This window comes from Panulirus ornatus, chromosome 46 (assembly GCF_036320965.1).
Source record: "Panulirus ornatus isolate Po-2019 chromosome 46, ASM3632096v1, whole genome shotgun sequence".
In the NCBI taxonomy this organism is placed as follows: domain Eukaryota; kingdom Metazoa; phylum Arthropoda; class Malacostraca; order Decapoda; family Palinuridae; genus Panulirus; species Panulirus ornatus.
In genome coordinates, this window is record NC_092269.1 from 39207829 (window position 1) to 39233461 (window position 25633).

General features: G+C 49.1%; 1 protein-coding gene across 2 annotated transcripts; it reads left to right on the forward strand.

The window, feature by feature from the left end:
- The first annotated feature begins 490 nt into the window (after positions 1-490).
- LOC139763263 (rhodopsin, G0-coupled-like) lies at positions 491-25335 on the forward strand. Of its 2 annotated transcripts, XM_071689204.1 has the most exons (8): positions 491-1510; positions 11140-11332; positions 16248-16474; positions 18545-18611; positions 20781-20957; positions 21203-21348; positions 23938-24021; positions 24684-25335. In XM_071689204.1, exons 2-8 carry the CDS (start codon positions 11161-11163, stop codon positions 24783-24785), a joined length of 975 nt encoding a protein of 324 aa, XP_071545305.1. In that variant the 5' UTR covers positions 491-1510; positions 11140-11160; the 3' UTR covers positions 24786-25335. The 2 variants fall into 2 exon arrangements, with proteins under 2 accessions (XP_071545305.1, XP_071545304.1); XM_071689203.1 differs by lacking the exons at positions 23938-24021; positions 24684-25335 and having other exon boundaries at positions 21203-21772.
- The last annotated feature ends 298 nt before the right edge of the window (positions 25336-25633 follow it).

Below are 25633 nucleotides of genomic sequence, written 5' to 3' on the forward strand. Positions count from 1 at the left end.
GGCCACAAGTCAGGGCCACAAGCCCTCATGGAAGCCACAAGTCAGGGCCACAAGCCCTCATGGAAGCCACAAGTCAGGGCCACAAGCCCTTATGGAGGCCACAAGTTAGGGCCACAAGCCCTCATGGAGGCCAGCAATCTTGACACTTCCACGAAGAATCATCCTAAACCAATGTGTCGCTTGGTCAAGCCATCTCCCACCTCGAGAAAAACTCTGGCCGCTTGCATATCCTCCTCCCCCCTTAACCCCCCAATTCAAGACACGTCCCCCCCCCCCCAGGGTATGAAAGAACTGTATATCAATATTCATTAAGATATAAAGTTTAACCTGAGAGACGAGTGCTGTCATTTCTTCTAGAAACACTACACATGTTATGCGATATGCAGATGAAAAGCGATATATACATACATACAAATATATGTGCGTTACGTATCATGCTACATGTCAATATATATGCATAACGTTATAAAGTTATATAAGTCATATAGTTAGATATTAAGTTGCCCATAACTGCGGAGACGGGGATTCCAGTGCGCCGGCGCGGAGGACCCCGTGGTATATATATACACCTGAGGTAAAGCGCGGCCCAGCAGCTCTCTCCTGACGTGTCGTATGCCACGGTAAGCAGGTGTTCCTCCCTCAGCGTCCGCCTCGACTGACGGACTGACTGTCCCTCCTCCCTCCAAGCGAACTCGTGCCTGCGACCGCGAGACACACGAGCTGCCAGCGTCGACCGAAAGACGCAAGCGGCGGCTCCTCCTCCCCTCCTCTCCTCTCCCTCCCCCCTCCAAAAAAAAAAAAAAAAACACGTGGTTTTTGAACTGTGCCGGACACGTGGTTGTTCACCGCCAACCACGCTGCTGCCACGTGGTTGCATGAGGACCTGATAGTACAAAGTGGTTGTGGTGGTCGAACTGGAACATTTTATCATTGCCAGCGAGTGGGTCTCAACTGCAGCCACCCAGGCGTCGCTCCGAAGACGTGGTTTGGACGTGGTGGTTGTACCCTGCGTGGTACAAGTAGACTCAAGTGAGTGAGGTGGTCGTAGCTCTGACAGTTTTCAGTGCCTCGAAGTTCGACGTCAGAACAGTCTGTGCTTTCCTGGTCCATACAGACCACGACACCCAGGCACACAGACCACGACACCCAGACACACAGACCACTGACACCCAGACACACAGACCACAACCCAGACACACAGACCACAACACCCAGACACAGACACTGTCAGGGTGGCGCACTCCTGCAGACTGAGTCGCCTGTCAATAGTGGTCTGTGAGAACAGAAGTAACATTCACTGCAGTTCTTCCGCCTGTTGCCACCTTTGTAAGAACAGCAGTTACTTAGCTACGACATCTAGAAAGGAACTTAGCCCCGTAGACAAGCGTAAACCAACGGTTGAACTTAGCATACAGTGGCGAGCAGAACCTAAGAACAAGGTGCCAGTCGGGTTTACAGATCAGCGACGGCCACAACATCCTCCACACGTCTCCACTACTGAGAGCTTCAGGTAAGGGGTTCCTTCTGGTGTTCCTCTTCTGACAATGTTCTCATTCTGACACTCAGGTTGATGAGCGAATTATCCCAAATCGATTTTGCTTTTGATTAACGAATTACAAGGAAATCTTCACGGCTCCAGTTGGTGATATGTATACTTTTCAAAAGGGAAGGACAAACCTCTCGTCCACCACCAGGAAAGGTTGAACTGTACACAGAATCTATAAGCTGAGATGGCACAAGCAAGTGACGTGTCCTGTGAACGATATTCCCCATTATCTCATACGAAATAAATATGACCACTACACTTCCTCGAACTCGCATGACGCCATAAAGTCTACACAACGAGGGTTTCAGCTTCCAACCTCTGGAGGTTGATGGCTTCCCTTCAGCACTCATCCTAAGTGACATACTCAACATTTCTAAAGCATAAAACTCCCTTCCTCTTGTTATTGTCCTTCGACCTGTTCCCTGACGCATAATTTCCCCCTCTGGTCGTTCCACTGATGGAGCGGCTTCCCCTCAGCACCCTCCACCCACACCCTAACACCTCTCGTATCAACTGGGGTGTTCCTCAGGACTCTGTCCTGTCGCCTTCTCTCGTCTAGCCCGACTCATTCCCTTTGCTTATGGTTCAACTCTACACTCTGACACACTGTTTCACCCTCCCTCTCGTTCTTCTCTTCAGTGGTTTAACTATGGCACCTGTGGTAAACATAAACCACCAAAGGTTTAGCTAAGATAGAAATGGCTACCATAAACCACCACTGGTTCAACTAAGAAGTCTATGGCTACCATAAACCACCAGGGATTTCATCAAAGTGCATATGACAAACGTAAACCACCAATGGTTTAACTAAGGCAGCTATGGCTGTCATAAACCACCAACGGTGTAGGAAAAGGTATCCATGGTTACCACTGAACCACCACTGAAACTCAAGAGCCCATCATTTAACTAATGCGCACAAAATCACCACCGACTTCCGGCCACCACCAGATATTACCATAAATTACCATAAAGTACCATGAAATACCGTGAACTTCTGTGAAGACGCCATGAAAGGACGTAAGGAGAAGGGGGACAGCTGCTCTCTCTCTCTCTCTCTCTCTCTCTCTCTCTCTCTCTCTCTCTCTCTCTCTCTCTCTCTCTCTCTCTCTCTCTCGCCATTGTGCATCTAAGTCCTATTAGCCTTTCAGGTATGGGGGGGGGGTTAAAAAGAAAACGGAAAGCTAAGTGGTACGTTTCAAGAGGAGGGAGTGGGAGGCTATTGACGTTTAAGTGGAGGGGAAGGGGGGGGTTGAAGGGGGTTTTAACGTGCCCATAATGTTCATTCCACAGGATCCACTCAGCGTACTTGATGCTAGTGAGCCTCGAGCTGTTGTTGTCCGCTTGAGGACGTACGCTTCTGTGTCGCGAGAGCCGCTCTAGCTCTCACTGCCATACAACACCAGGGGGGCTTATGTTGGAGAGATCCCCTTCCACCGCGATGCACTCGGCTCGAGTGTGAGAGTTGAGGAGGAATGAGATCATCCCGAGCCTCTCAAGGCTGGCATGTTGTCGTTGTCCTTTTACGCTCAGTCGTATGGAACCACCTGACCCGTTCTGACCCACACACACACACACACACACACACACACACGAACCAACCTCAAGAGGAACTCCGGTATGTTCTCTACGAGAAAACTGCAAAACACATGGGGGAGAAAAGTTGAACGAGGACTTTACATCTTTTTGGGCGAGTCTTTGGTACCGTGGTGTGGGTCAGCGGTCATCACAACGGCTCCGTCTCATGAAGAGAGGTGAGGGAGGAGGAGGAAGCTCGAATGTTTACAGTCCATCAGCTGACTTAGGCTAGGAAGGAGGGCGTTTGTTTACCCAACGATCAGCTGATCGACCATGGTGGTGGTGGTGTATGTGTATGTGTGTGTGTGTGCGGGGGCATCTGTACCACCTGTCAGCTGACTGGTCGTGTGTCGTCCAGCACCACCTGCCCCCAGAACAACCAGCTGCGGGGCGCCCCAGGACGACGACTGCCTGGGTCGTGTTCGGCTAGGACCTGACACGACCTTCCCGAAGACAGGGGTCATCGCCGTGAAATTTCTCGTCGGACTGTTTAAGAGTGGTAGTCTGGAGTAGTAGATTCAGCGACTCATCTATCTATCTATCTATCTATCTATCTATCTACCTATCTACGGTGTTCATCACGCGTTAGTCTGCTTCCAGACACCTAACTGAAGTAAATCAAAGGACGAACGTAACTTAACAGCCAGTTAGCGATATCCTCTGCTTAACAGTGATTCGTAACATAGCGTTCACTCAGCGAAGATATGTGGAAGATACACCTAATCAATACTGTCGTCGTTGATCACCGGCGCAGAGTTGTGAGGTCAAGATGCATTTCCTATATACATCGGCTAGTGAGCGAAGATATCCGCTAAACGTTCATAAATGCCCAGTCACTAAACGAAGATTTCTGACAAGAAAAATCCAACTACTAACATCGCACTGATGGCAGGTAAGAATCAGGGAATGTTCACGTCTTTACCTGAGGGGCGCATCTTAGCTGTGGTCACCTGAGGGGCGCACCTTAGCTGTGGTTACCTGAGAGGCGCACCTTAGCTGTGGTTACCTGAGGGGCGCACCTTAGCTGTGGTTACCTGAGGGGCGCACCTTAGCTGTGGTTACCTGAGGGGCGCACCTTAGCTGTGGTTACCTGAGAGACGGGCGCACTATAGCTGTGGTTACCTGAGGGGCGCACCTTAGCTGTGGTTACCTGAGGGGCGCACCTTAGCTGTGGTTACCTGAGGGGCGCACCTTAGCTGTGGTTACCTGAGAGGCGCACCTTAGCTGTGGTTACCTGAGAGGCGCACCTTAGCTGTGGTTACCTGAGGGGCGCACCTTAGCTGTGGTTACCTGAGGGGCGCACCTTAGCTGTGGTTACCAGAGGGGCACACCTCAGCTGTGGTTACCTGAGAGGTCTTCCTCAGCTGTGGTTACCTGAGAAACCTACCTTAGCTGTGGTTACCTAAGAGGCCTGCCTACCTCCCCCGTCCCTGGGAAGACAAGACGAGGAGGAGGGAGGGAGGGAGGGGAGGGAGGGGATGGAGGGAGGGGCTCAGAGTGGAGCTTCTTCCTCACACCGAGGAACTGGAGGTTCGTCCGGTCAAATGATGCGCCGGTCTTATCATGAGCCACCGTCACCACCCTGATGACATACGACGGGGTGACGGGGGGGGGGTTGGCTGGCTCGTGAGTGAGAGAGAGAGAGAGAGAGAGAGAGAGAGAGAGAGAGAGAGAGAGAGAGAGAGAGAGAGAGAGAGAGAGAGAGAGAGAAGACACTACACAGCGGGAAAAACACGCCTTTTGTTTGCCTTTCGGTTTGCCTTGCGGAACGGTAAACAAGACGTGCCCCTGCAGACAAACTCACGACACAAGGCAGACCATCCCTTGAAGCAAAAGACAAAAACAAAAAAAAAAAAAAAAACTTTCATAACAAGGCTTCCTCCATGTGTACGGGACCGGAGGCGACATTCTGTTTGTAAATATAAACATGTGAATTGTTTTCCGAACGAGCGGCGGCGGCAGCAGCAGTGATGGAACAGCCAACGGATGGTGCTGGGTGGTAGAGGCAGCTAGGGACGAGAGCTAGGGACGAGAGCTAGGGACGAGAGAAGGTTACTTACCGCCGTTGATGGAGGGTTCTCTGGTACGCCCCCCCCCCTATAGCAGTGACAGATCCGTGGTTATGTGACATCAACAGCGTCCATATAGCAGTGACAGATCCGTGGTTATGTGACATCAACAGCGTCCATATAGCAGTGACAGATCCGTGGTTATGTGACATCAACAGCGTCCATATAGCAGTGACAGATCCGTGGCTATGTAACATCAACAGTGTCAATATAGCAGTGACAGAGATGTGGTGACGTAACACCACCTCCAATGATACACCAGCGATAAAATCATCAGCAGAGACGAAAAATAAAACACCATCAATTATACAACAAAAATAAAACACCTACAGCAGTGACACACTAATTATTAGTCATCAGCAGCAGTGACACACTAATTATTAGTCATCAGCAGCAGTGACACACTAATTATTAGTCATCAGCAGCAGTGACATTCTAAATGTCTCACACTGGGAGGACCAGCAATACATAAAAATATCAGCGACTTACATCACAGGGATAGAACGAATTGAAGCAATGTGGTATACAGGGGACAACGTGCTGTCAATAGGTTAAACCAAGGCATGTGAAACGGTATAGGGGAAACGACGGAAAGGCCTGTAGGATCTGGCTGCGGATAAGGGCCTCTACCTTCAGTTCATCTAACATGACTTCTACTACACGTAGTAATATGTGGGAATAGGACCGTTTCTTCGTCTATCCTGACGCTACCTCACTAACGTAGGAAGCGGAGACTATGTATATGTATACTGATTCCATATAAGTCCATCTCTTAACGTTGGAAAAAAAATTATATACATTTGCGCGTGTCATCCAGAAAAACAATAATCTGGGGCACACAAATTTCCTCGTCACCCAACAGAGAAAACGGAGTGTGTCATTCCGATTACCTTCACGTACCGAACAGCCATCTTCCCTCCCGCGTGACGAAGCGGATTACCTGCCATTTACAGCCATGTCCGCCTTTTTTTCCTTCCTTTACCCTGCAGGACTCCTCCCGTGTTCTTTACCTAACATCTTACGTCCCATTTTTTTTCACGAGGAGTTCTGCCTTTATACTTGATGACTACCACACCCTCCCCCTTCAGGCTGCTCCCCCTCCCCACCACAGTAGCAACCCCACCCCCGCCCCACCTCCATTTTCTCTAGGCCTATCGGGCAAATGTGCTCATCATGTCATTTACCTGAGGCCCCCCTTTCAAAATCCTGATCTATTCAGATGACACATTCTCTACGACCAGCCTTTCCCTTCTCCTCCCTCCCTACTCGACGATGCCCTTCTCATCTCTCTCTCTCTCTCTCTCTCTCTCTCTCTCTCTCTCTCTCTCTCTCTCTCTCTATGGAATTGAGAGAGAGAGAGAGAGAGAGAGAGAGAGAGAGAGAGAGAGAGAGAGAGAGAGAGAGAGAGAGAGAATCGCCTCCAGCTAAAAAAAAAAAAAAAGGTTCCCCGGCCATACGGCCTAAACCTTTTTTCTTTTTTTCATCTCTGGAAAGAAAATGTTGTGGAGATTGGCCACAAGGTATTCTTTAAATTACCAGAGGCTTTGCTGATCTGAGCAGGTAGCTAAGGTGTATTATGCCAGCAGCACGATACGACACTTCCCTCATTACCCCTGGCTGTGGTACATGTCCCCCCCCCCCCCCCCCCGTCTCCTGCCACACTGACACATCCAGGTGTTTGACGACGTCTCTCAAAGAACAGGCAAGGGAGAAAACTTTGCCTGCATGTTAGTCTAACAGTCGCGGGGGGGGGGGGGGGGGGGTATTACTTCCAGGAACAGTTTAGCTACCATAATTAAAGGCAAGACCTAGGAGTTCATCCTTCTCGCACCGTTTCAACAACGTCTTCCGCAGCATCTCCGCCTGAAGGCGTCGACGAAGGGGAGCTCAAGGAAAGTGAATCCGTGGCTCTTGCCTTGAGTGTTCCTCGCTACCTTTTACCAGATGTCTCACCATGGACAACCCCCAGTATTATCCCTCCCCCTCTCGTGGTTTATGAACAAATTCGTATTTCTGAATCATTATGCTTCGTGTCGACGGAGGATCTTGTGTGTGAGGATCTTCCATGAGATCCTCCCGTTAAGTCACAACATACACTCGCCAACAGATCCTTGTGATGCATCATCCATCAACCACATGCTCGATCCCAGCAGTTAGGCGTCTCTGAAGTCCTGCAACACCTTTTGTGAAATCCCCCAAATCATTAAGCCACTGAAGGAGAAAATCCTATAAGTGTTCTGAATCCCTCCATATTTTAAATCCTACAAATACGGTGGAACTATCAACCTGACCTCCTTCCTTTAATCGTTCTAATAAGAATGGAATCGAGTAAAGGAAGACTAATTGTGGATTCTATACTATCCTACATGGCCTCTGGGAAGAAACGACGCTACAACAGTAAAAGAATAATTTTCAAAAAACTGCCCAAGTCATCTTCAGGCTCGGGGAAAGATGGCACTGTGAGAGTCTTACTCCGTCTCCCACTAAGGTAAACTAGGAGCTGTATCCCTCCCTCCCCCAGTGCTACAATACCTCTTTATGGTACCATCATACTACAATACCTCCTCGGAGAACCCCTGACACAATACCTCCATTCAAAGGCAGGACCTCAGGGTGTGGGAGGCTGGGAATCGGCCAATATGCTGCTCTATGGCTGGTGTTGTGTGGAAGGGACTCGAAGCAGCACCTGGAGAGGTGGATAGACATCCCGTTATGCATCTCCCTCTCATCTGGGGAAGGCGTCAGACAGGGGAGGATTGTGGCAATGTTTGGGGGTGAGTTTGTGAGGTGTTCGGGTGCATCGTTGGCGAGAAGTGGACGACGAGTGAGGAAGGTGGATGAGAGGTGTGTTGTACATGGGCAGCGGGTGGATTCTAAGTAGACTGGATATATACCAGTATGGTCCCTGTATCCCGCTCCTACAGTGCTGCTATACTTCCTATGTGGTGCTTCTATTCTCTTGCTATAGTGCTGCTATGGTGCCACAGTGGTGTTTCTATCCTAATGCTATGGTAATACTACAGTCTCACTTTGGTCCTTTTATGGGGTCTACTGTGGTGTTAGCACGGTCCTTCCCTGCTGGTATGAAGGGGTCTGCTGTGGTGCTGGTATAAAGGAGGTCTGCTGTGGCGCTGGTATGAAAGGGTCTGCTGTGGTGCTGGTATGAAGGAGTCTGCTGCGGTGTTGGTAAGACGGGGTCTGCTGTGGTGCTGGTATGAAGGGGGTCTGCTGCGGTGTTGGTAAGACGGGGTCTGCTGTGGTGCTGGTATGAAGGGGGTCAGCTGCGGTGTTGGTATGACGGGGTCTGCTATGAAGTTGGTATGACGAGGTCTGCTGTGGCACTGGTATGAGCGGGGGTCTGCTGCGGTGTTGGTATGACGGGGTCTGCTGTGGTGCTGGTATGAAGGGGGTCAGCTGCGGTGTTGGTATGACGGGGTCTGCTATGAAGTTGGTATGACGAGGTCTGCTGTGGCACTGGTATGAGCGGAGGTCTGCTGCGGTGTTGGTATGACGGGGTCTGCTGTGGTGCTGGTATGAAGGGGGTCAGCTGCGCTGTTGGTAAGACGGGGTCTGCTGAGGTGTTGCTATGGTGTTTCTGTGATCCAATGTTAACACCTCCAGTGCGTTGCCATGGAGCTTCTCCGGAATCGGAGTGCCAGTTTGTCTGATCTCCCTAACACCCCACTCTTTTCCACGCACCGTCGAAGAAACGCCATTCATTTATAACCACTTCCTCTTTCATTAATCCCTCCCACTTTAGTCACACCTGACCTCACCTTACGCACCATATCGTCTGGGAAATGTCAATCATCTATAATCACCTTCCATAAATATCGAATGGGATATTCATCGGATCTCATGTGAAGCAGGCAGATATATCAATATGGACATTGATGAAGTAAATAATCACAGTCGCGTAAGGACAACTTTGATCACTCACACAGGTAATTACTCGCCTCCATCTTGCTTACAGAGTTTGTGAGATCCACACTACGTTACCGCTATGAGGAACATCAATGATGAGGGAGAGGGATACGGAGGAGCAGATGCAGAGAAAATGAGAGAGGGACAGAGAGACAGAGATGGAGATAAGAGAGATTTAGAAGGGAAGCAAGAGAGAGACTGACGGAGTCAAAGACAGACAGACGGAGAAACAAGGAGACACGTCGCGCCCGTCGAACCCCGCATGTAAACAACACAAGCGCCAGTACTCGATAGTAAACAACATCGTCCACAGCAAAAGCAAATTTCCGTAATATACGTAAGGTATCAGCTCCAAAATCCTGTACCCCTGATCCATTATGATCCCTAGACGTTTTGAGAAGCAAAACATCGAAAAAAAATATACGTATGGGTATAACGTATGTAACACTAGTGAGAAAGTATATAAATGAGTTACATTCACAAAGCACTTAGCATAAGGAGATGGGGAAGCGTTGAGGACACAGCTGTAAAGTTTGGAGTGTGAAGTTTCCAAAGTCGTATCGTCGTGCTCAAGGATCGTACCGTCGTGCTCAAAAATCGTACCTTCGTGCTCATGAGTCGTGCCGTCGTGCCCAGGAATCGTACCGTCGTCCTCAAGAGTCGTACCGTCCCGCTCAAGGATCGTACCGTCGTGCTCATGAGTCGTGCCGTCGTGCCCAGGAATCGTACCGTCGTGCCCAAGAGTCGTACCGTCCCGCTCAAGGATCGTACCGTCGTGCTCATGAGTCGTGCCGTCGTGCCCAGGAATCGTACCGTCGCGCTCAAGAGAAAATCCTCCGTATATATAACGTAACAAGTAATTAGCCTCGCGACCCCGGCAGAACTTCATCCGGAGCTGGTACTTTCAGAAGCCACTACGTGTGTCAACAAACCGTTCACGAAAACAGACATCTTTAACCAAGGCTTCGCCTCCCGCGGGAGACATCTTGACAAAAACATTTAACTAGAACTGAGGAGAGATCAATAAGACGCCGTCTTTACACAACAGACTATTAGTTCAAAGGTCAGGGTCGGCTCTACTGGAAATAGGAGCCCCCTTCCGTTCCACAGATCTGCTTTCCTATCAGATGTTCCAATGGGATTATTGCCGTGTTGACTTATTCATTTTATGTCACATACGAAAATTGAGTAAGTTGGTTGCAATGGTTAATATCATCACGTGTGGTTATCACATTTCCAAGCACACTGCTTAACTCTTCGCCTTTAGTAGTAATGGTGTTCTCATAAAGCTCTATGATAAGCATTATATTCAGTCTAATGTAAACTTTGGACATCTTGCACGGACCAACACTCACGGCACGGACCAACACCCACGGCACGGACCAACACCTACTGCACGGACCAATACCCACTGCACGTATCACCACCCACTGCACGGACCAACACCCACTGCACGTACCAACACCCACTGAACGGACCAACACTCAGGGCACGGACCAACACCTACTGCACGGACCAACACCCACTGCACGGACCAACACCCACTGCACGGACCAACACCCACGGCACGTACCAACACCCACGGCACGTACCAAAACCCACTGCACGGACCAACACCCACTGCACGTACCAACACCCACTGAACGGACCAACACCCACGGCACGAACCAACACCCACGGCACGGACTAACACCCACTGCACGGACCAACACCCACTGCACGGACCAACACCCACTGCACGTACCAACACCCACTGAACGGACCAACACCCACGGCACGAACCAACACCCACGGCACGGACTAACACCCACTGCACGTATCACCACCCACTGCACGGACCAACACCCACTGCACGTACCAACACCCACGGCACGTACCAAAACCCACTGCACGGACCAACACCCACTGCACGGACCAACACCCACTGCACAGGTCATTAAACAATGAGATAATCATTCATCATTTTCATTGTCCCTCATTCTCACTACTAATTCACCTCACTCTTCTCCCTCTTGCTTCCCACAGCGTCCTGGGACAGTGAAGAAGATGGAGGACGCCCGGGAAACCACTACCTTGGCGTCCTCTCCGTCCGAGGACTGGGTGTCCAACGCGTCCATGGCGGAGGGAGGGGAAGCAACGATGGTGCAGGACACGCCCTTCACGGTGCCAGTGTCCAAGCAAACGCTGCTGGCCATCGGCGTCTACCTGACCGTCGTGGGTAAGTCCACTCACGTGACTCCCTCCCTGCTGGAGGGGGGGGTCACGGCTGTTCCATGACGCTCTGCTGGAGGGGTCACGGCTGTTCCATGACGCTCTGCTGGGGGGGTCACGGCTGTTCCATGACGCTCTGCTGGGGGGGTCACGGCTGTTCCATGACGCTCTGCTGGGGGGGTCACGGCTGTTCCATGACGCTCTGCTGGGGGGGTCACGGCTGTTCCATGACGCTCTGCTGGGGGGGTCACGGCTGTTCCATGACGCTCTGCTGGAGGGTCACGGCTGTTCCATGACGCTCTGCTGGGGGGTCACGGCTGTTCCATGACGCCCAGCTGAGGAGCCAATGGGCGCCTCTTTCCCCACCCCAACCTTAATCATCTGGTAATTAGCGTGTTCGTCGTGTCGGTCATCTGTAAGTCGTCTGTCATCAATCCATCGAGGGAAAATACAGGTAGGAAGATAATCAATTCACGTCACAGTTTCCGGAAGATATGACGAGGGGGTTAGCGAGCCCTGCGGAGGAAGGGGGGGGGGGTGTTAAATGGAAGGTAATAAAGGTTAAACTCCGCTAGAGGGGGAGGGTTGCCTACCTTCAGCAGGGAAGAAAACGTGCTGCGAGATGTGGTTCTCGTTGGAGGGAAAAAACTCACTGGGGAAGAGGCAACACGTTTTCCCCTACACCTAATGAGTTGGGGAGGAGCAGCATGGCATCGCCTTCCATCTAATGGGCTGGGGAGGAGCAATACGTCATCCCCTTCCATCTAATGGACTGGGGAGGGGCAACACGTCATCCCCTTCCATCTAACGGGCTAGGGAGGAGCAATACGTCACCCTCTTCCATCTAATGGGCTGGATAGTAGCAGCATGGCATCCCCTTCCATCTAATGGGCTGGGGAGGGACAACACGTCATCCCCTTCCATCTAAGGGGCTGGGGAGGGGCAACACGTCATCCCCTTCAATCTAATGGGCTGGGGAGTAGCAGCATGGCATCCCCTTCCATCTAAGGGGCTGGGGAGGGGCAATACGTCATCCCCTTCAATCTAATGGGCTGGGGAGGGGCAACACGTCATCCCCTTCCATCTAATGGGCTGGGGAGTAGCAGCATGGCATCCCCTTCCATCTAATGGGCTGGGGAGTAGCAGCATGGCATCCCCTTCCATCTAGTGGGCTGGGGGGGAGAAGGAGGAAGAGGAGGAGGAGGTTGTTTATAACAACACTACCCACCCACGTCATTCGATACGACCAAACATTCCAAGGATATTTTTCACCGTTGAAATTTTTTTTTTTTAACCAATAAGGACAGAATACAGGTCACAGACCATGCTCAAGGTCCTCAGCCATAACAACTCTCTCTCTCTCTCTCTCTCTCTCTCTCTCTCTCTCTCTCTCTCTAGGTGGTAGGCAGCCACTTGTGATCGACAAACGCCCTCTCGATTTCACTCGACGTTCAACACTATGGCTGTCTGTCACCCGACAATGTCCAGCTTTGTGGCATGAACGGTTCGACGATCTAACCTGGACGTGAGCGTCTACGAAATTTTAAACTTTCTTCGGTGAGAGCGAAGGGGAGAGGCTGGGCAGAGAGGGGGGGGGGATAGAGAGAGAGAGAGAGAGAGAGAGAGAGAGAGAGAGAGAGAGAGAGAGAGAGAGAGAGAGAGAGAGAGAGTCTCTCCTCTCACTGTTGCCTTGACAAAAGGAAACGAGAAACAGAGTCTGGTGGGTGGCGGGTATGGGAGAGGGAACCATGGCGCGCACCAGCGTCTTTGTCAGAGCTGAATGGCTTCACATAACCTCCAGGTTCTCTTTGGTATTTCCCCTTAGTCTGTGCTATTGTGTCAGCTGCTTCCCTTCTGCTGGCTCTTACTGTAGCTTGAAGGGGACAATGCTGATTGCTGTTTCTGTTGCTCTTGAGATTTCTAATAGTTTTAGGACTGTCAATGAAACTCTACCGCACATTCTATCTCGCTTTCCCTGACAATTATTTGAAAGGTAATCTAAACTCATACCAAATATTAAAGGTCAGAACCTCACACCGTTCCTGTAGGGAAGGTCAGTCATCATGATCTACCCTGGCGGACCTTTGAGATCTTTTCCTGCAACCATAAGTTCAGGCAGGGAAGAAGTGTTAGGTAGCCCACAGTCATACACTCCCACATTATAAACCACTCCTGCTACCACATCTCCTCAACCATACACCATACATTTCCATCGATCGTGGTGTTGGTTCCCTCTCCCTGTTATACGGGTATCATTTCGGCCACTGGTCTCGTAGATGTTGGAGATGTCCCAGCCCACAAGACTTGTGTCCTAGGCACGTGTGTAGCTGCTTCCTCTCGTAGGAATCTCTGTAGGCACATGAAGGTCTGGCCACTATACCTCCTTTCCTCAAACGAGGAAGGCAAGTCATCATCATCATTATTTTGTCTTCCCCTTCCTCTGTAATGTACCTGATTTAAAAAGCGTCAAGATGAAAATATACCCGAGGAACTCGGCTTATTTTCCCCTAACGTATTTTGATAAGAAAAAGATTCTCATTACCTTCCCGTTTCAAGCGATATGATTTCAAGCCTTTTGCCCGCGACATGACGACCGATAAAACGAGTAATATTATCCGATACGTGGTCGGCATGTTGCAACCCGGCCACACACAAGTACTGTGGGAAGGTTGCATAGATGCCCCGGTCATATCTCCTACGACCAGGTAAGGGAAATCGAACCCAATAATCTTTGGGATTGGCAGTCCGGCCCTCGTATATCGTCTATCCCCGGACGATCAAGGATATCCTGTCGTTATCATGAGGAACAAATATAAACAAACTGCGTTGCCACTCGCATAACTCCTTCTTATCACCTCCAGATGAACGTTGACCGTATAAGCTAAGATCAAAAACATGAATGAATATACTACTACTACTACTACCGCAACTAATCAATAATAATAATAATAATGAAGAATTCAAAACCTGTTGCCATGGTTACATCTGCAATGTTAGCTGAGGAAAAAAATAATATTTTGTCAGTTTTAATTTTGTGTTCAGAAAGGTGAGAGAGTTCAGTTAATTCTTTATCCTCTGTTGCCTCGCTCTCTTTACTTCTCTGACCGTTATACCTCAACTTCATGAACTGCCTCTTTCGCTACACTGCCTCTCTCGCGACACTGCCTCACTCGCGACACTGCCTCTCGTGACACTGCCTTTCATCAAACGTCTCAGAAGCTTAGCTGGAACTACATGTTAAAGAGACGAGCAAATTCTGGCCCTCCAGGCTCGCTCCTGAGCTAACCAGCTGGCATGACTTGTGGACTCAAGATGCTCCAGCAATGACAAACCTAACCACGTCTTCCCTTACCACCACCAGACCATCCCTCCCTTGCCATAACACACTTCCTCACCACCCCCCTACTTCCTCCTTGGCCAACTGGACGACGCAATGGCATTCTCCAGTGGTATAACCACTAATCCCAGCCATTTTTCTCTTCACGCCACACATGCTTTCAGCAGAAGCTTTCCGCTCAACATAAACATATTTTCCCGAAAATATGTTTATGTTGCCAAAGAAGGATCAATGGCAAATGTGTATGCGGGTTAGTCTTCGTGCGATTTCCTCAGCGTCTGTACAGACAAAGAACAGATACAACCGCCTTTTTTCACTGAATGAAAGAGATGAAACAGCGAATCAAAGATTTATTTTAGTCCGGTGTGTTCTTCACGGCGACTCATACGATTAAGTATGAATACTTGGCTTCGAGGAATTTGACCTAAAGAAAGTAACATACACAGAAGATATCAAAGACCTGAATGCAATTAACCCCGCAATTAGGCCTGTAATCAAGCGTCCAGGAGTCATGATTAAAACACAATGAGCACACTCAACATAAGGTGGCCATTTTAGAGGTATGTCCAATTATGTGTGTATCAGATTAAACTGACATTTCTGCTTTTAAAGATCAGCCAAACGTGTAGATTTGACTCACGAGGACAAGATGAGAGAGTTCAGCAGTTTTCGATAGTGTCCAGCACCTCCTGTGAAATCTCTGGATTCAAAATATAGTGAAAACCTTACAATGTAAACATCCATTCAACATGTACCCTGCCGGTACGTAGCCCAGGAAAGTGTATATACAGATACAACCATCATTCACAACACCGGGGTCTATACTGTGTGAGGCTCACCGCATCTCTTTTGTATGCACACCCAAGGCGTCATACCGTTGTACTAAAGCGACGCATGCGTGGCACTGGAGCCAGACTAGGGAATCTGCGTGGGAGAGGAGCAGAGAGGAAAATGAGGTGGTCCACCCACCCACCCACCATCACCACCTATTCGACGGGACATTCCTCTCTCTCTCTCTCTCTCTCTCTCTCTCTCTCTCTCTCTCTCTCTCTCTCTCTCTCTCTCACACACACACACACACACACACACACACACACACACACCTTCATAGCTGGCGTTATTGGCCTCCGGCTGTTCGAGATTACATCTCTAGAAAAGTCACCCTGAGCGAGGCCATATGACTGGGAGAACTGACGGGTTTTGTTAGGGAACTTCTCACTACAAAGTACTTTCATGTTTTTCTCCTGCTGGAAATAGCAAAGCCTTTGGCTGTCGGAGCCCCTGGAAAGACGCACGCGCTGGGGTAAGACGTAGATGAGCAACAAAGAAAAAGACAAAAAAAATAACAATAACATCCTAACGGTTACCTAACGTCGGTGTATAATATTGGAGAAAAAAAAAAGAAAAAGAATATGAAGAAAATTGCGTTTTCTCGCTGCTGTAGATTCCACTTTCTCTGGAGAATGGAGTCAGCTACGTCCATCCTAGCAACCCATCTTCTCCCCCACCGCAGGTGACGCGGTCCGACGACCACTACGTGAGAGAATCTAACAAGTATCAAACACCACCTGAACTCGTTTTCCAGGAGTGACTTCGACGCTGGGTAATTCCATGTTCGTGATGGTCTTGCGACGGCGCCTCCGGGTCATCAGCGACGGCCAGACGGTGCTCCTCATGAGCGCCGCCTTCTGTGACCTGAGCATCTCCATCACCGGGTACCCCTACACCACCATCAGCGCCTTCCGCGGAGAGTGGATCTTCGGCGACGTCATCTGCAAGATGTACGGCTTCCTCTGCTTCACACTCAATGAGGTAAAACTTGTGTTTCGTGTCAGAGGTCTCTCTCTCTCTCTCTCTCTCTCTCTCTCTCTCTCTCTCTCTCTCTCTCTCTCTCTCTCTCTATTGCAACCACCGCTTGAACGCCGATCATTACACAGATCTAGCCGCTTAAACGAAAGCGCATTTCACACACACAGTATTTTAGTCGTTGCGATGAGCGTTCAATGATTTGTTTTCTTCAAATGTACAGATCTGCTTCTAGGGATGAAATATATATCAAATGAATTAATTCTCTTGTCACACAGTCGTGACATCTTGGAAACACACACACACACACACACACACACACACACACACACACACACACACACACACACACAGGTACTTGGGGATTAACAGCGTCCTCAAGTTGTCGCCAGAGACCCACGGTGGAAAAACCGCAAAGGAGACAAAACGTCCACCTGCAGGCATTCGAGCAGCTATCCAGGTCGTGGATAAGGAAGCTCCGCTCTTCCTGCATGAGACCAGAACTAGACTGTTCTTCTCGAGTGGCGTCACCACGACAGGAGGACGCTCAAAGAATTAACGGAGACGGTGCGTACAGAAGTGAATGTGGAACACCGTAAAGAGGTGTAAAGAATCACATAATGGTATGTGACAGTTCGAGAGTGTAGAACTCCCTGCCCCATACAGCAAAACACACGCTCATAATGTGAGCTTAAGTCTTGTATCAGTGATGGTTCGGTAACTTGTTCATTTCTAAATTGTTTTAAAACCATCAAAGACTGTCCCCTAAAAGGATACTGTAAACAAAGAATATCCGGCAGAAGTAAAATGATGGCAGGCTCGATGGCGCGACGTGTCATGTAGCTGGGAATAAAAATGGACGTGAGGCAAGTGGCGTCCCGCAAGGCTGGGTTCGGGAGGCGTTACTGATTTTCATCGGAGAGGGCCAAGTCATACATCAGAATGTCTGTGGATAATACCAAGCTTATGGGTGGAAAAAAATACCTATTCCTGATCGAGACAGCCTACGTGGCGGCCCGGACCAACTCGAGCAGTGATCAGATACATGCGTGTCAACTTAACTATATGTTAACGCTGAACATGAGAACACTGAAGCCACTTGACATTATGTCAGCCTGGACGCTACCGATATGTGAGGTTTGTTTTGGATCCTGTTAACCTCGTACGTTCGTGATATTTCCAGTCTGTTATTTTACCTTCGAATGGGGACGATAAATACGGTTCATACCTTCACCCTCAGATACAAGTTTTTTATATCATATACAAAATACATCTGCAACAAAGCCTAGTTTTATAGTGTGTGGTCTAAACAACAGAAGCTCCCTCACTTTCCATAAATCTTAGATGCCTGAGAAAGGAGCCCTAGCAGATCCAGGTGACCATTCCAGGAACTGCTGGAAAAGAATGGCAGGGAGAGGATGGAAGGGGGGGGGGGGGAGATTATCATTCTTGAGAGGCATATGAGCAACCACCGTGTGGCTACAGTGGCTGCTGGGTCTTGTTTACCTCATAAAAAAATGGAGAAAGTAGGGAAAGAATTACGATGTACTGCTGGCGTTCACATCCACCTTCCGGTTCACCTCGGATAGGATCACCTAACTTCCAGTTCACCTAGGATAGGGTCACCTCTACCTTCCAGTTCACCCAGGATAGGGTCACCTCTGCCTTCCAGTCCACCTAGGCTAGGATCACCTCTACCTTCCAGTCCACCTAGGCTAGGGTCACTTCTACCTTCCAGTTCACCTAAGACAAGGATACATGAAGCTTCAACTTCACCTAGTACAGGCGAACTCCTACCATCCACCTAGGCTAATCTAACCTTAAGCTGACTAAGTTATGAGGTCCTTCTGGCTTCCAGCTCTTCTGGGCTGGGGGTTCTTCCAGCGTCTACCTAACGTAAGGCAACCTAGCAGGCATTCACATCTGTAATATCCTAACGCCGCGCAGATACAGATGTTCCGACACCAGATATATTGTTTTGGGGCCTCACGGACACAGATAATAATCTATTACCAGGTATTGTTCTGGCGTCACGCAGGCACAAATGTCCTAATACCTGGTTCTGGTGCCGGACAGGTACAAATGAACACCCTGGTCGTCATCGCCATATTCCGCTACGTCAGCGTCTGTCGGCCACAGTTCAGTAAGTGTTGCCAGTCTTGTCCCGTCAATGATACAAATTTAGATACAAGCTAGTTCCATGTTCTTGAGCACACACAGTCACCCTGCGTTATTCCCAGAATACGTGGGAGAATGTCTTCTTGTACAGCCAGTGGGCTTTTCACTTCCCCTCCTCCTGTTGTTGAGCACGAAGACTGTTGTTGAGCACGAAGACTGTTGTTGAGCACGAAGACTGTTGTTGAGCACGAAGACTGTTAACAGTTGAGCACGAAGACTGTTGTTGAGCACGAAGACTGTTGTTGAACACGAAGACTGTTAACAGTTGAGCACGAAGACTGTTGTTGAGCATGAAGACTGTTGTTGAACACAAAGACTGTTAACAGTTGAGCACGAAGACTCTTGTTGAGCACGAAGACTGTTGTTGAACACGAAGACTGTTGTTGAGCACGAAGATTGTGTTTTTGTGTTTGTGAGCATGCATGCCACTAGTTGTTACAGAGCACCTGAACCCCACAACTACTGTAGAGCACGCGGGTGATTTTCCTCCTGCGGAGTATGTAGGTTGCTTAATGTTGTAGTTGTTGTTGTTGTTGTTGTAGAGCACATGGGCCGCTTTCTGCTTCATGTGTTGTAGAATGAAGTCTTTTCTTCCCTTCAAGACCACGTAGAGTCGTTCTGCTACAGAGTGTGTCGTGTTTCATTCTCTTGTAGACTACGTCGGCTTGAACACAGAGAATGTACGGTTTTCTTTTGTTATGTAGCAAGTGGTCCTCTTGTAAACAACGAGTACCCATGTCTGCTCTACTGTAATTGGGTCTTAATCTCTTGGAGAACACGTGTAGAACACGTCGTCCTTCACCTCTTGGTATTACAGCTGTAGCTGTTCATCAGCTGTAGAGCACGTTGCCCATTATCTGTTTACAGAACACGTACCCATTCATCCATCGTTGCTGCCTGACACCAGATGTAGAACTTATTGCTCTTCGCGTATCGGAGACTACGTTGCTCTCTCTCGTAGGAGAGCGCCCGTCGTCTTGTCCCTCCACATGATGTAGAAGTGCTACACTCCCCATGTGTCTGTCGGGCAGTATCATACACCACCCATTTCTTGTAGAGCGAATGAGCCTTCAGCAGTGGCCGGGAGGGCAGAGATTCGCTCGTAGAGTAACCTCTTCGCATGTAGGCAACATTATCTCATACACATAATGTCAACCGACTGAATCAGGTCATGTGAAGCTGCCGGAGGAATCCATGGAAAGGTGTGTGGGGCCTAGTTGTGTATAGGGGGAGGCTGTGGTTTGGGGTGCATCTGCACACGCCAGCTAGAAAAGTGTGAGCAAATGTGACCTTCTCTGTCCCTAGAGCTACCTTGCCAACGCGGGAAACGGCGAACAAGTATAATATACATATATTGAAAATTATGTAATCAGTTTTTCACACGATATTCAAAAGTGCTCCTAACATCAGAGCAATAGTGATCAAACCACACACTCAACACGTCTGTATAAGCCCCATGATAAAGTACGCACCTCATGTAACCTCGTATTCTGATTGGAAATCTTGGTGGAAATCTTGGCTCAGAATGGCACGTCGCATCACCATGAAGCGCTCTCCCTTTTACGCCTCGGGTCGCTAAACATAACCGCTACAGTGTGTGGGTCGACGCGGATCACGTTCATCGCTGGACAAATGTGGTAGGGTCTCCTTCCTACCTCTTATGTCCACCACTCGGCACTAAATGGCGGCGAAAACAGAGGCCTTCAAAATGCATGTGGAGCTCGACCTCTGGTGCATGGCTTCCTCTGTGTGTGTGTGTGTGTGTGTGTGTGTGTGTGTGTGTGTGTGTGTGTGTGTTTTAGGTTAGTTATCCGGATTTGTGTTCCTTTATGCTGTGAAAGTCTTCGCTTAATGACCCGCTCAAACGCTCTACGACGCTGACCCATCCACAGTCCCTCCCTTTGGACACCTCCGTGATGGAATTCATTCCCCTCCCTCCCTCCTTCCTTCCCTTCCTCCCTCCACACCTGTAGAATCAACCGTAACCCTCCCTCCCTCCACACCTGCAGAACCAACCGTACCCCTTCCTCCGTCAGCCTTATCTCTCTCCCTTGCCATACACCACTCCCTCCCTTGAACATCGAGGCTCTAGACAAGTCCCTCGGCCTACCCTGACCTCCCTCTTGCCCTGCAGACCATCTGCTGACGCCTGATCTGGCCAGGAGGTGCCTGGTGGTGGTGTGGTTCTACTGCTTGGTGTGGACGGTGGCGCCGCTCCTCGGCTGGTCCAGCTACACCAGGGAACCCTTCCAGGTCTCCTGCTCCACCGACTGGCACGACAGATCAGTCTCCGGCATCATTTACAGCTTCTGTAAGTACAGCCAGCACGAACTGCTGAATCCTGTAGCCTCTGGTAAGTACCGCCAACCTCCACATTGTTTACGGTGTCAAATACTTTCAGGAAGTCCAGAAACAAAGAACCCACAAAGGCTTTCTCTTCTGTCTTCCACAAAGTTCACTCTATCATAGAAATCTAAGATGTCTGGTGGGGTGCTGCCACAAAACAACAGACGACTCAACCAGTCTCCCTCCCTTCCTTCCTTCCTGTTGGCGCAGGTCTGGTCGTGTTCTGCTTCCTGGTGCAGCTAGCAGCCCTGGTCGTCTGCTACTACAAGATCCTCATGAAGTCCCGCGAGCTGCGGCTCCGCTGGCCAGAGACCAACCCCAAGCTCTGCCTCAACGACGAAGAGGACATCAACATTGTGAGTAACGACGGGGGCCAGCCATGTTACACCATGTCGCGCCCCCGGAGAAATGTGGTGAGTAGTAACGGGGGGGGGGGCATGTTGCCCCGTCAACGGAGCTACGTTGCAACATGTTGCCTGGGAAATGTTTTAACTTCATTTTCATCAACATCTTCAGCGGGGATGCAACTAACATACTCTACCTAACTCAAGATTCATAAACCACATCCTGTAAGGGTTATATAATGATTAACAATGCCGCTGTGTTATATAATGATTAACAATGCCGCTGTGTTATACAACCAATGAAATTATATAACCCCAGGACTCCCCTTTATGGACCGCCCGTAGCTTCAAGGCTTCCCTGTAATCGAGCGGGAAAATTATGGAATTCACTGGAGCGAGAAAATTCTCATTGCAACTGTAATCCTTTACGTCCACTGTCGACGATACAGCCTCGCCCAGGATGAATTTTAAACTTCCGTCGTCACCATATATATATATATATATATATATATATATATATAGAGAGAGAGAGAGAGAGAGAGAGAGAGAGAGAGAGAGAGAGGTGGGAATGGGGAGAAGTCTAACCAATCACAGCCCATAACAAAGCGAGGCGTTACGTATATCTGCCAAGGGTAAGATGAAAAATAACCCGTCTGTTGTATAAGCAGGAAGGAACCAATGAAAAGGATCGATGATAAGCAGGAAGGAACCAGTGGAAAGGATCGATGATAAGCAGGAAGGAACCAGTGGAATGGATCAATAATAATGAGAATGTGGGCCTCGTGTGATGAACGTTGTGATGTGGCACTGATGAAGTAAGGTGGAAAGTATAATGAGGGGATTATGAGAACAAAAATATTCAATGATAGAAAATGAAAAATGAAAAGAGAAATATTAAGACATCAGGAATGGATGAGCTGTAGATAGTGGAATAAAGAACAAATGAAGGAACGGTGTAAGTACAACAATGAGATCTAGTGTGGAGGACGAGAGAAGGATGCAGGAAGTGTAAATAAACACGAACTCACAGTAGAAGAGAAACGCTGGTAAATTCATAGTTAGGATAATATGCTGGAAACAAGGAGGAAAGACAACGTGTAAGGGAGAGCTAGAGAATGGTAAGCCAAACCCATCTCTTGTTTCCCGCCAACTGACCCCATCATACATGCAAGAAGACTCCAGCGAGAGACGTAGCAGAGCATTCCACACACACACACACACACACACGTCATCAAACCCTCCTTGTCCCGAGATTTATTAACGGCAGATTCATCTAATTTAAGAGATCCTGGAGGTCCTGGATGAATTACACCTTCCTGCATCTTGTTAAGGCTTGGGCTGGCTGGATTCGACTTGAGGCAAGAAAGACGAATTCAGGAACGCGTCCGGAGGTGTTAACTGGTGTTAAGACGCGGCCAGGGGAAGCCTAGCGAAACAGCCACCGACCGCTACATCATGACCCGCCCCACTAGGCTCTGGCCTTGAGAAGACGAAGGCAAATCCCATTACCTCCTCCCGGCAACTGAGTTATGCAAATGTCACCCTCCTTGCCGAGGTAAGGGGCCTCCTGGAGACCTGTCTCGCGCTCAGCAGGTCAAACGTGTGATAAGAGATATGCTCCAGGGCCGCGATGTGAGGTGCTCTTATCTCTCCATCTGTCAAGGAAACTGGAGCATGACCATCAGTCTTACCAACGTCTCAGGTGACGAGAGGAGAGAGATTCGCAACAGGTGTGTGTGTGTGTGAGTGAGTGTGTGTGTGTGTGTGAGTGTGTGTGTGTGTGTGTGTGTGTGTGTGTGTATCACGTGATCCATCGTGACCCCAACCCTCTTCACGTATCGCTTGAAGGCACACCCCTCGCAGCCCCCCTAATCCTTCCCCAGACTAACCCTCCCCCCTTCTTCTACCTCTGTCGACGGAGTGGGCAGCATTTGTAGCGGTAGAGAATCTCTCTATCGCCACCCAAACCTCTGGAAATGATGACGATCACGTGTTACCGTACTCCGCCTGCCCTGGGTTCCTCCAGCGTGGCTGTGTCACTACTGGGTGTAGAGTCTCCCCAAAGAACTTCTCACTCCAGAGAAATCTACCTCTCCATACCACTGGAAGCAGCGCAAAAAAAATGGGCTGCAGGAGCCTTCACAAATGTCGTGGGTAAAACCAGCGCTCTCATAGAAAATGGTCCTCGGGTATAAATAATATATATATATATATATATATATATATATATATATATATATATATATATATATATATATATACACAAAACAATGAAAGTATCATTTTTGAAGCTGTTAAAGGCATCAATGTTCAGATGAACATCCTCCTGCATAACTAACATATACATTGTATTATCAACGATAAAGGACTCCCAATTAGCACCCCAGTGTTGTGAGTGAAGAGTCACCCTCTCGCTTCTTAATGATCCATATGGATACATCTGGCACCCTCAGTGAAGGTTAACGTAGAAATCTGATCCTAATTAACGTAGTTATGCCCTATACTAACTTCTGCTGTAATTAGGGATTTTGAAAACCTGATCGTGATTCGAGTCTCTCTCTCTCTCTCTCCCTCTTTCCCTTGCCTCTTCCCATCCTGAAGTCTGAAGGGATCAAGTGTTGCAAGTACTACATCTGCGTCTGCGAGAGCAACTTCAAGAACGGAGTGGAGAAGCATGTGCTGTGGGTGAGTAGTGGTGGTAGGTAGTGATGGTAGGCTGTAGTAGTTGTGGTAGCAATGATAGTAGTAGTTGGAGTAGTAGTAGTAGAGGTAGCGACAGTAGTAGAAGCAGTAACAATGATGCTGGTCAAACCAACAGCCGGGACTTACAGACGTAGGTTATATAAGCGTGGCACCATCATCCAAATTCATAACAACGACAGGTTATGCTTGTCAATAGCAGCAGCACTAGTAGCAATAATAGCTGTAAATAGCCTACCTATATAACATCAGCAGGAACAACTGTAAGGTACTGTCGTCAGCTGAAATAAGTCCTGTAACCATGACAGCAAATAACACGACCAGTACCAGAGTCACGGGAAAAGTAGCAGATGCAGTAGCTTCAGTATCAGTAACACAGCCTAAAGTAGCATACGACTAATCTACCTAGCAGGAGCAGTAACACTAACCTAACCCAACAGCAACATTAACCCAACAGCAACGCTAACAATAGCCAAAGTATCAGCTTCAATACAGTGGCGATGTCGAAGACATCTGCGTCAGGAGGAGGCCTATGTTCCCGCTGATGTTAGGTTCATAGGGCCTCCTCCTCCTCCTCCTCCTCCTGGTGGGGGCCCACACCCGTCTGACGAAACCCCACTGTCAACCCCCTCCCCCACCTTCTTCAGGTCAACGTGATGATGGTCTTCAGCTTCATCATCTTCTGGACGCCTTACGCCATCATCTCCATCCTGTCCATCTTCAAGAAGGACCTCAGTGCTTTCTGGTAAGACTTCTGCCCACTGTAGGTGCCCCATGGGATGCTGATTGCAGGACCTTCAGTGTCGTCTGTCTTGTTCCACTGTCTGCTTCACTCTGTCTGTCTGTCTAACTGACTGTCTAGCTGGCCCCCTTTGACTGTCTGTCTGTTCGACTGCCCCCCCCCCTCCCCCCCGACAGACTGTCTGCTTACCTGTCTGTCCTTCTGACTGATTGTGTGTCTCGCTCACAGTTCAAGTGGTCGACAGAATGAGTTAAGTTGGTTCTTTAAAGTCCTCAAAGTTGTTGAACTTGCACACTATAATCTTTTCTTAGGATGAGAGGGTTGAAGATGGGAGTTACGAAGTCATATACGTACTTAGTTCACGATTGGTTAAGCACTTCACGTAACTTGTTGGTTCTGATGACGATACCTGAAGAAATTAGCCTAATTCTAAACCTTTGTACATCTTTACAAAGCAATCGATAAATACATCGTTATGACCTTCCATCACCCTTTAGGTACGTCGCCCCCTATATATTCCCACCTTTAAGACTTTCTATCCCCTAAGGAATGTCGTCCCTCTATACCCATCAATAAGAATTTCCACCCTCCGTAGGTAATCACCCACCACCCCACCCCTATACCCATCATTGAGACCTTCCATCCTCCCAGGTACGTCACCCACCACCCCACCCCTATACCCATCATTGAGACCTTCCACCCTCCCAGGTACGTCACCCACCACCCCACCCCTATACCCATCATTGAGACCTTCCATCCTCCCAGGTACGTCACCCACCACCCCACCCCTATACCCATCATTGAGACCTTCCATCCTCCCAGGTACGTCACCCACCACCCCACCCCTATACCCAT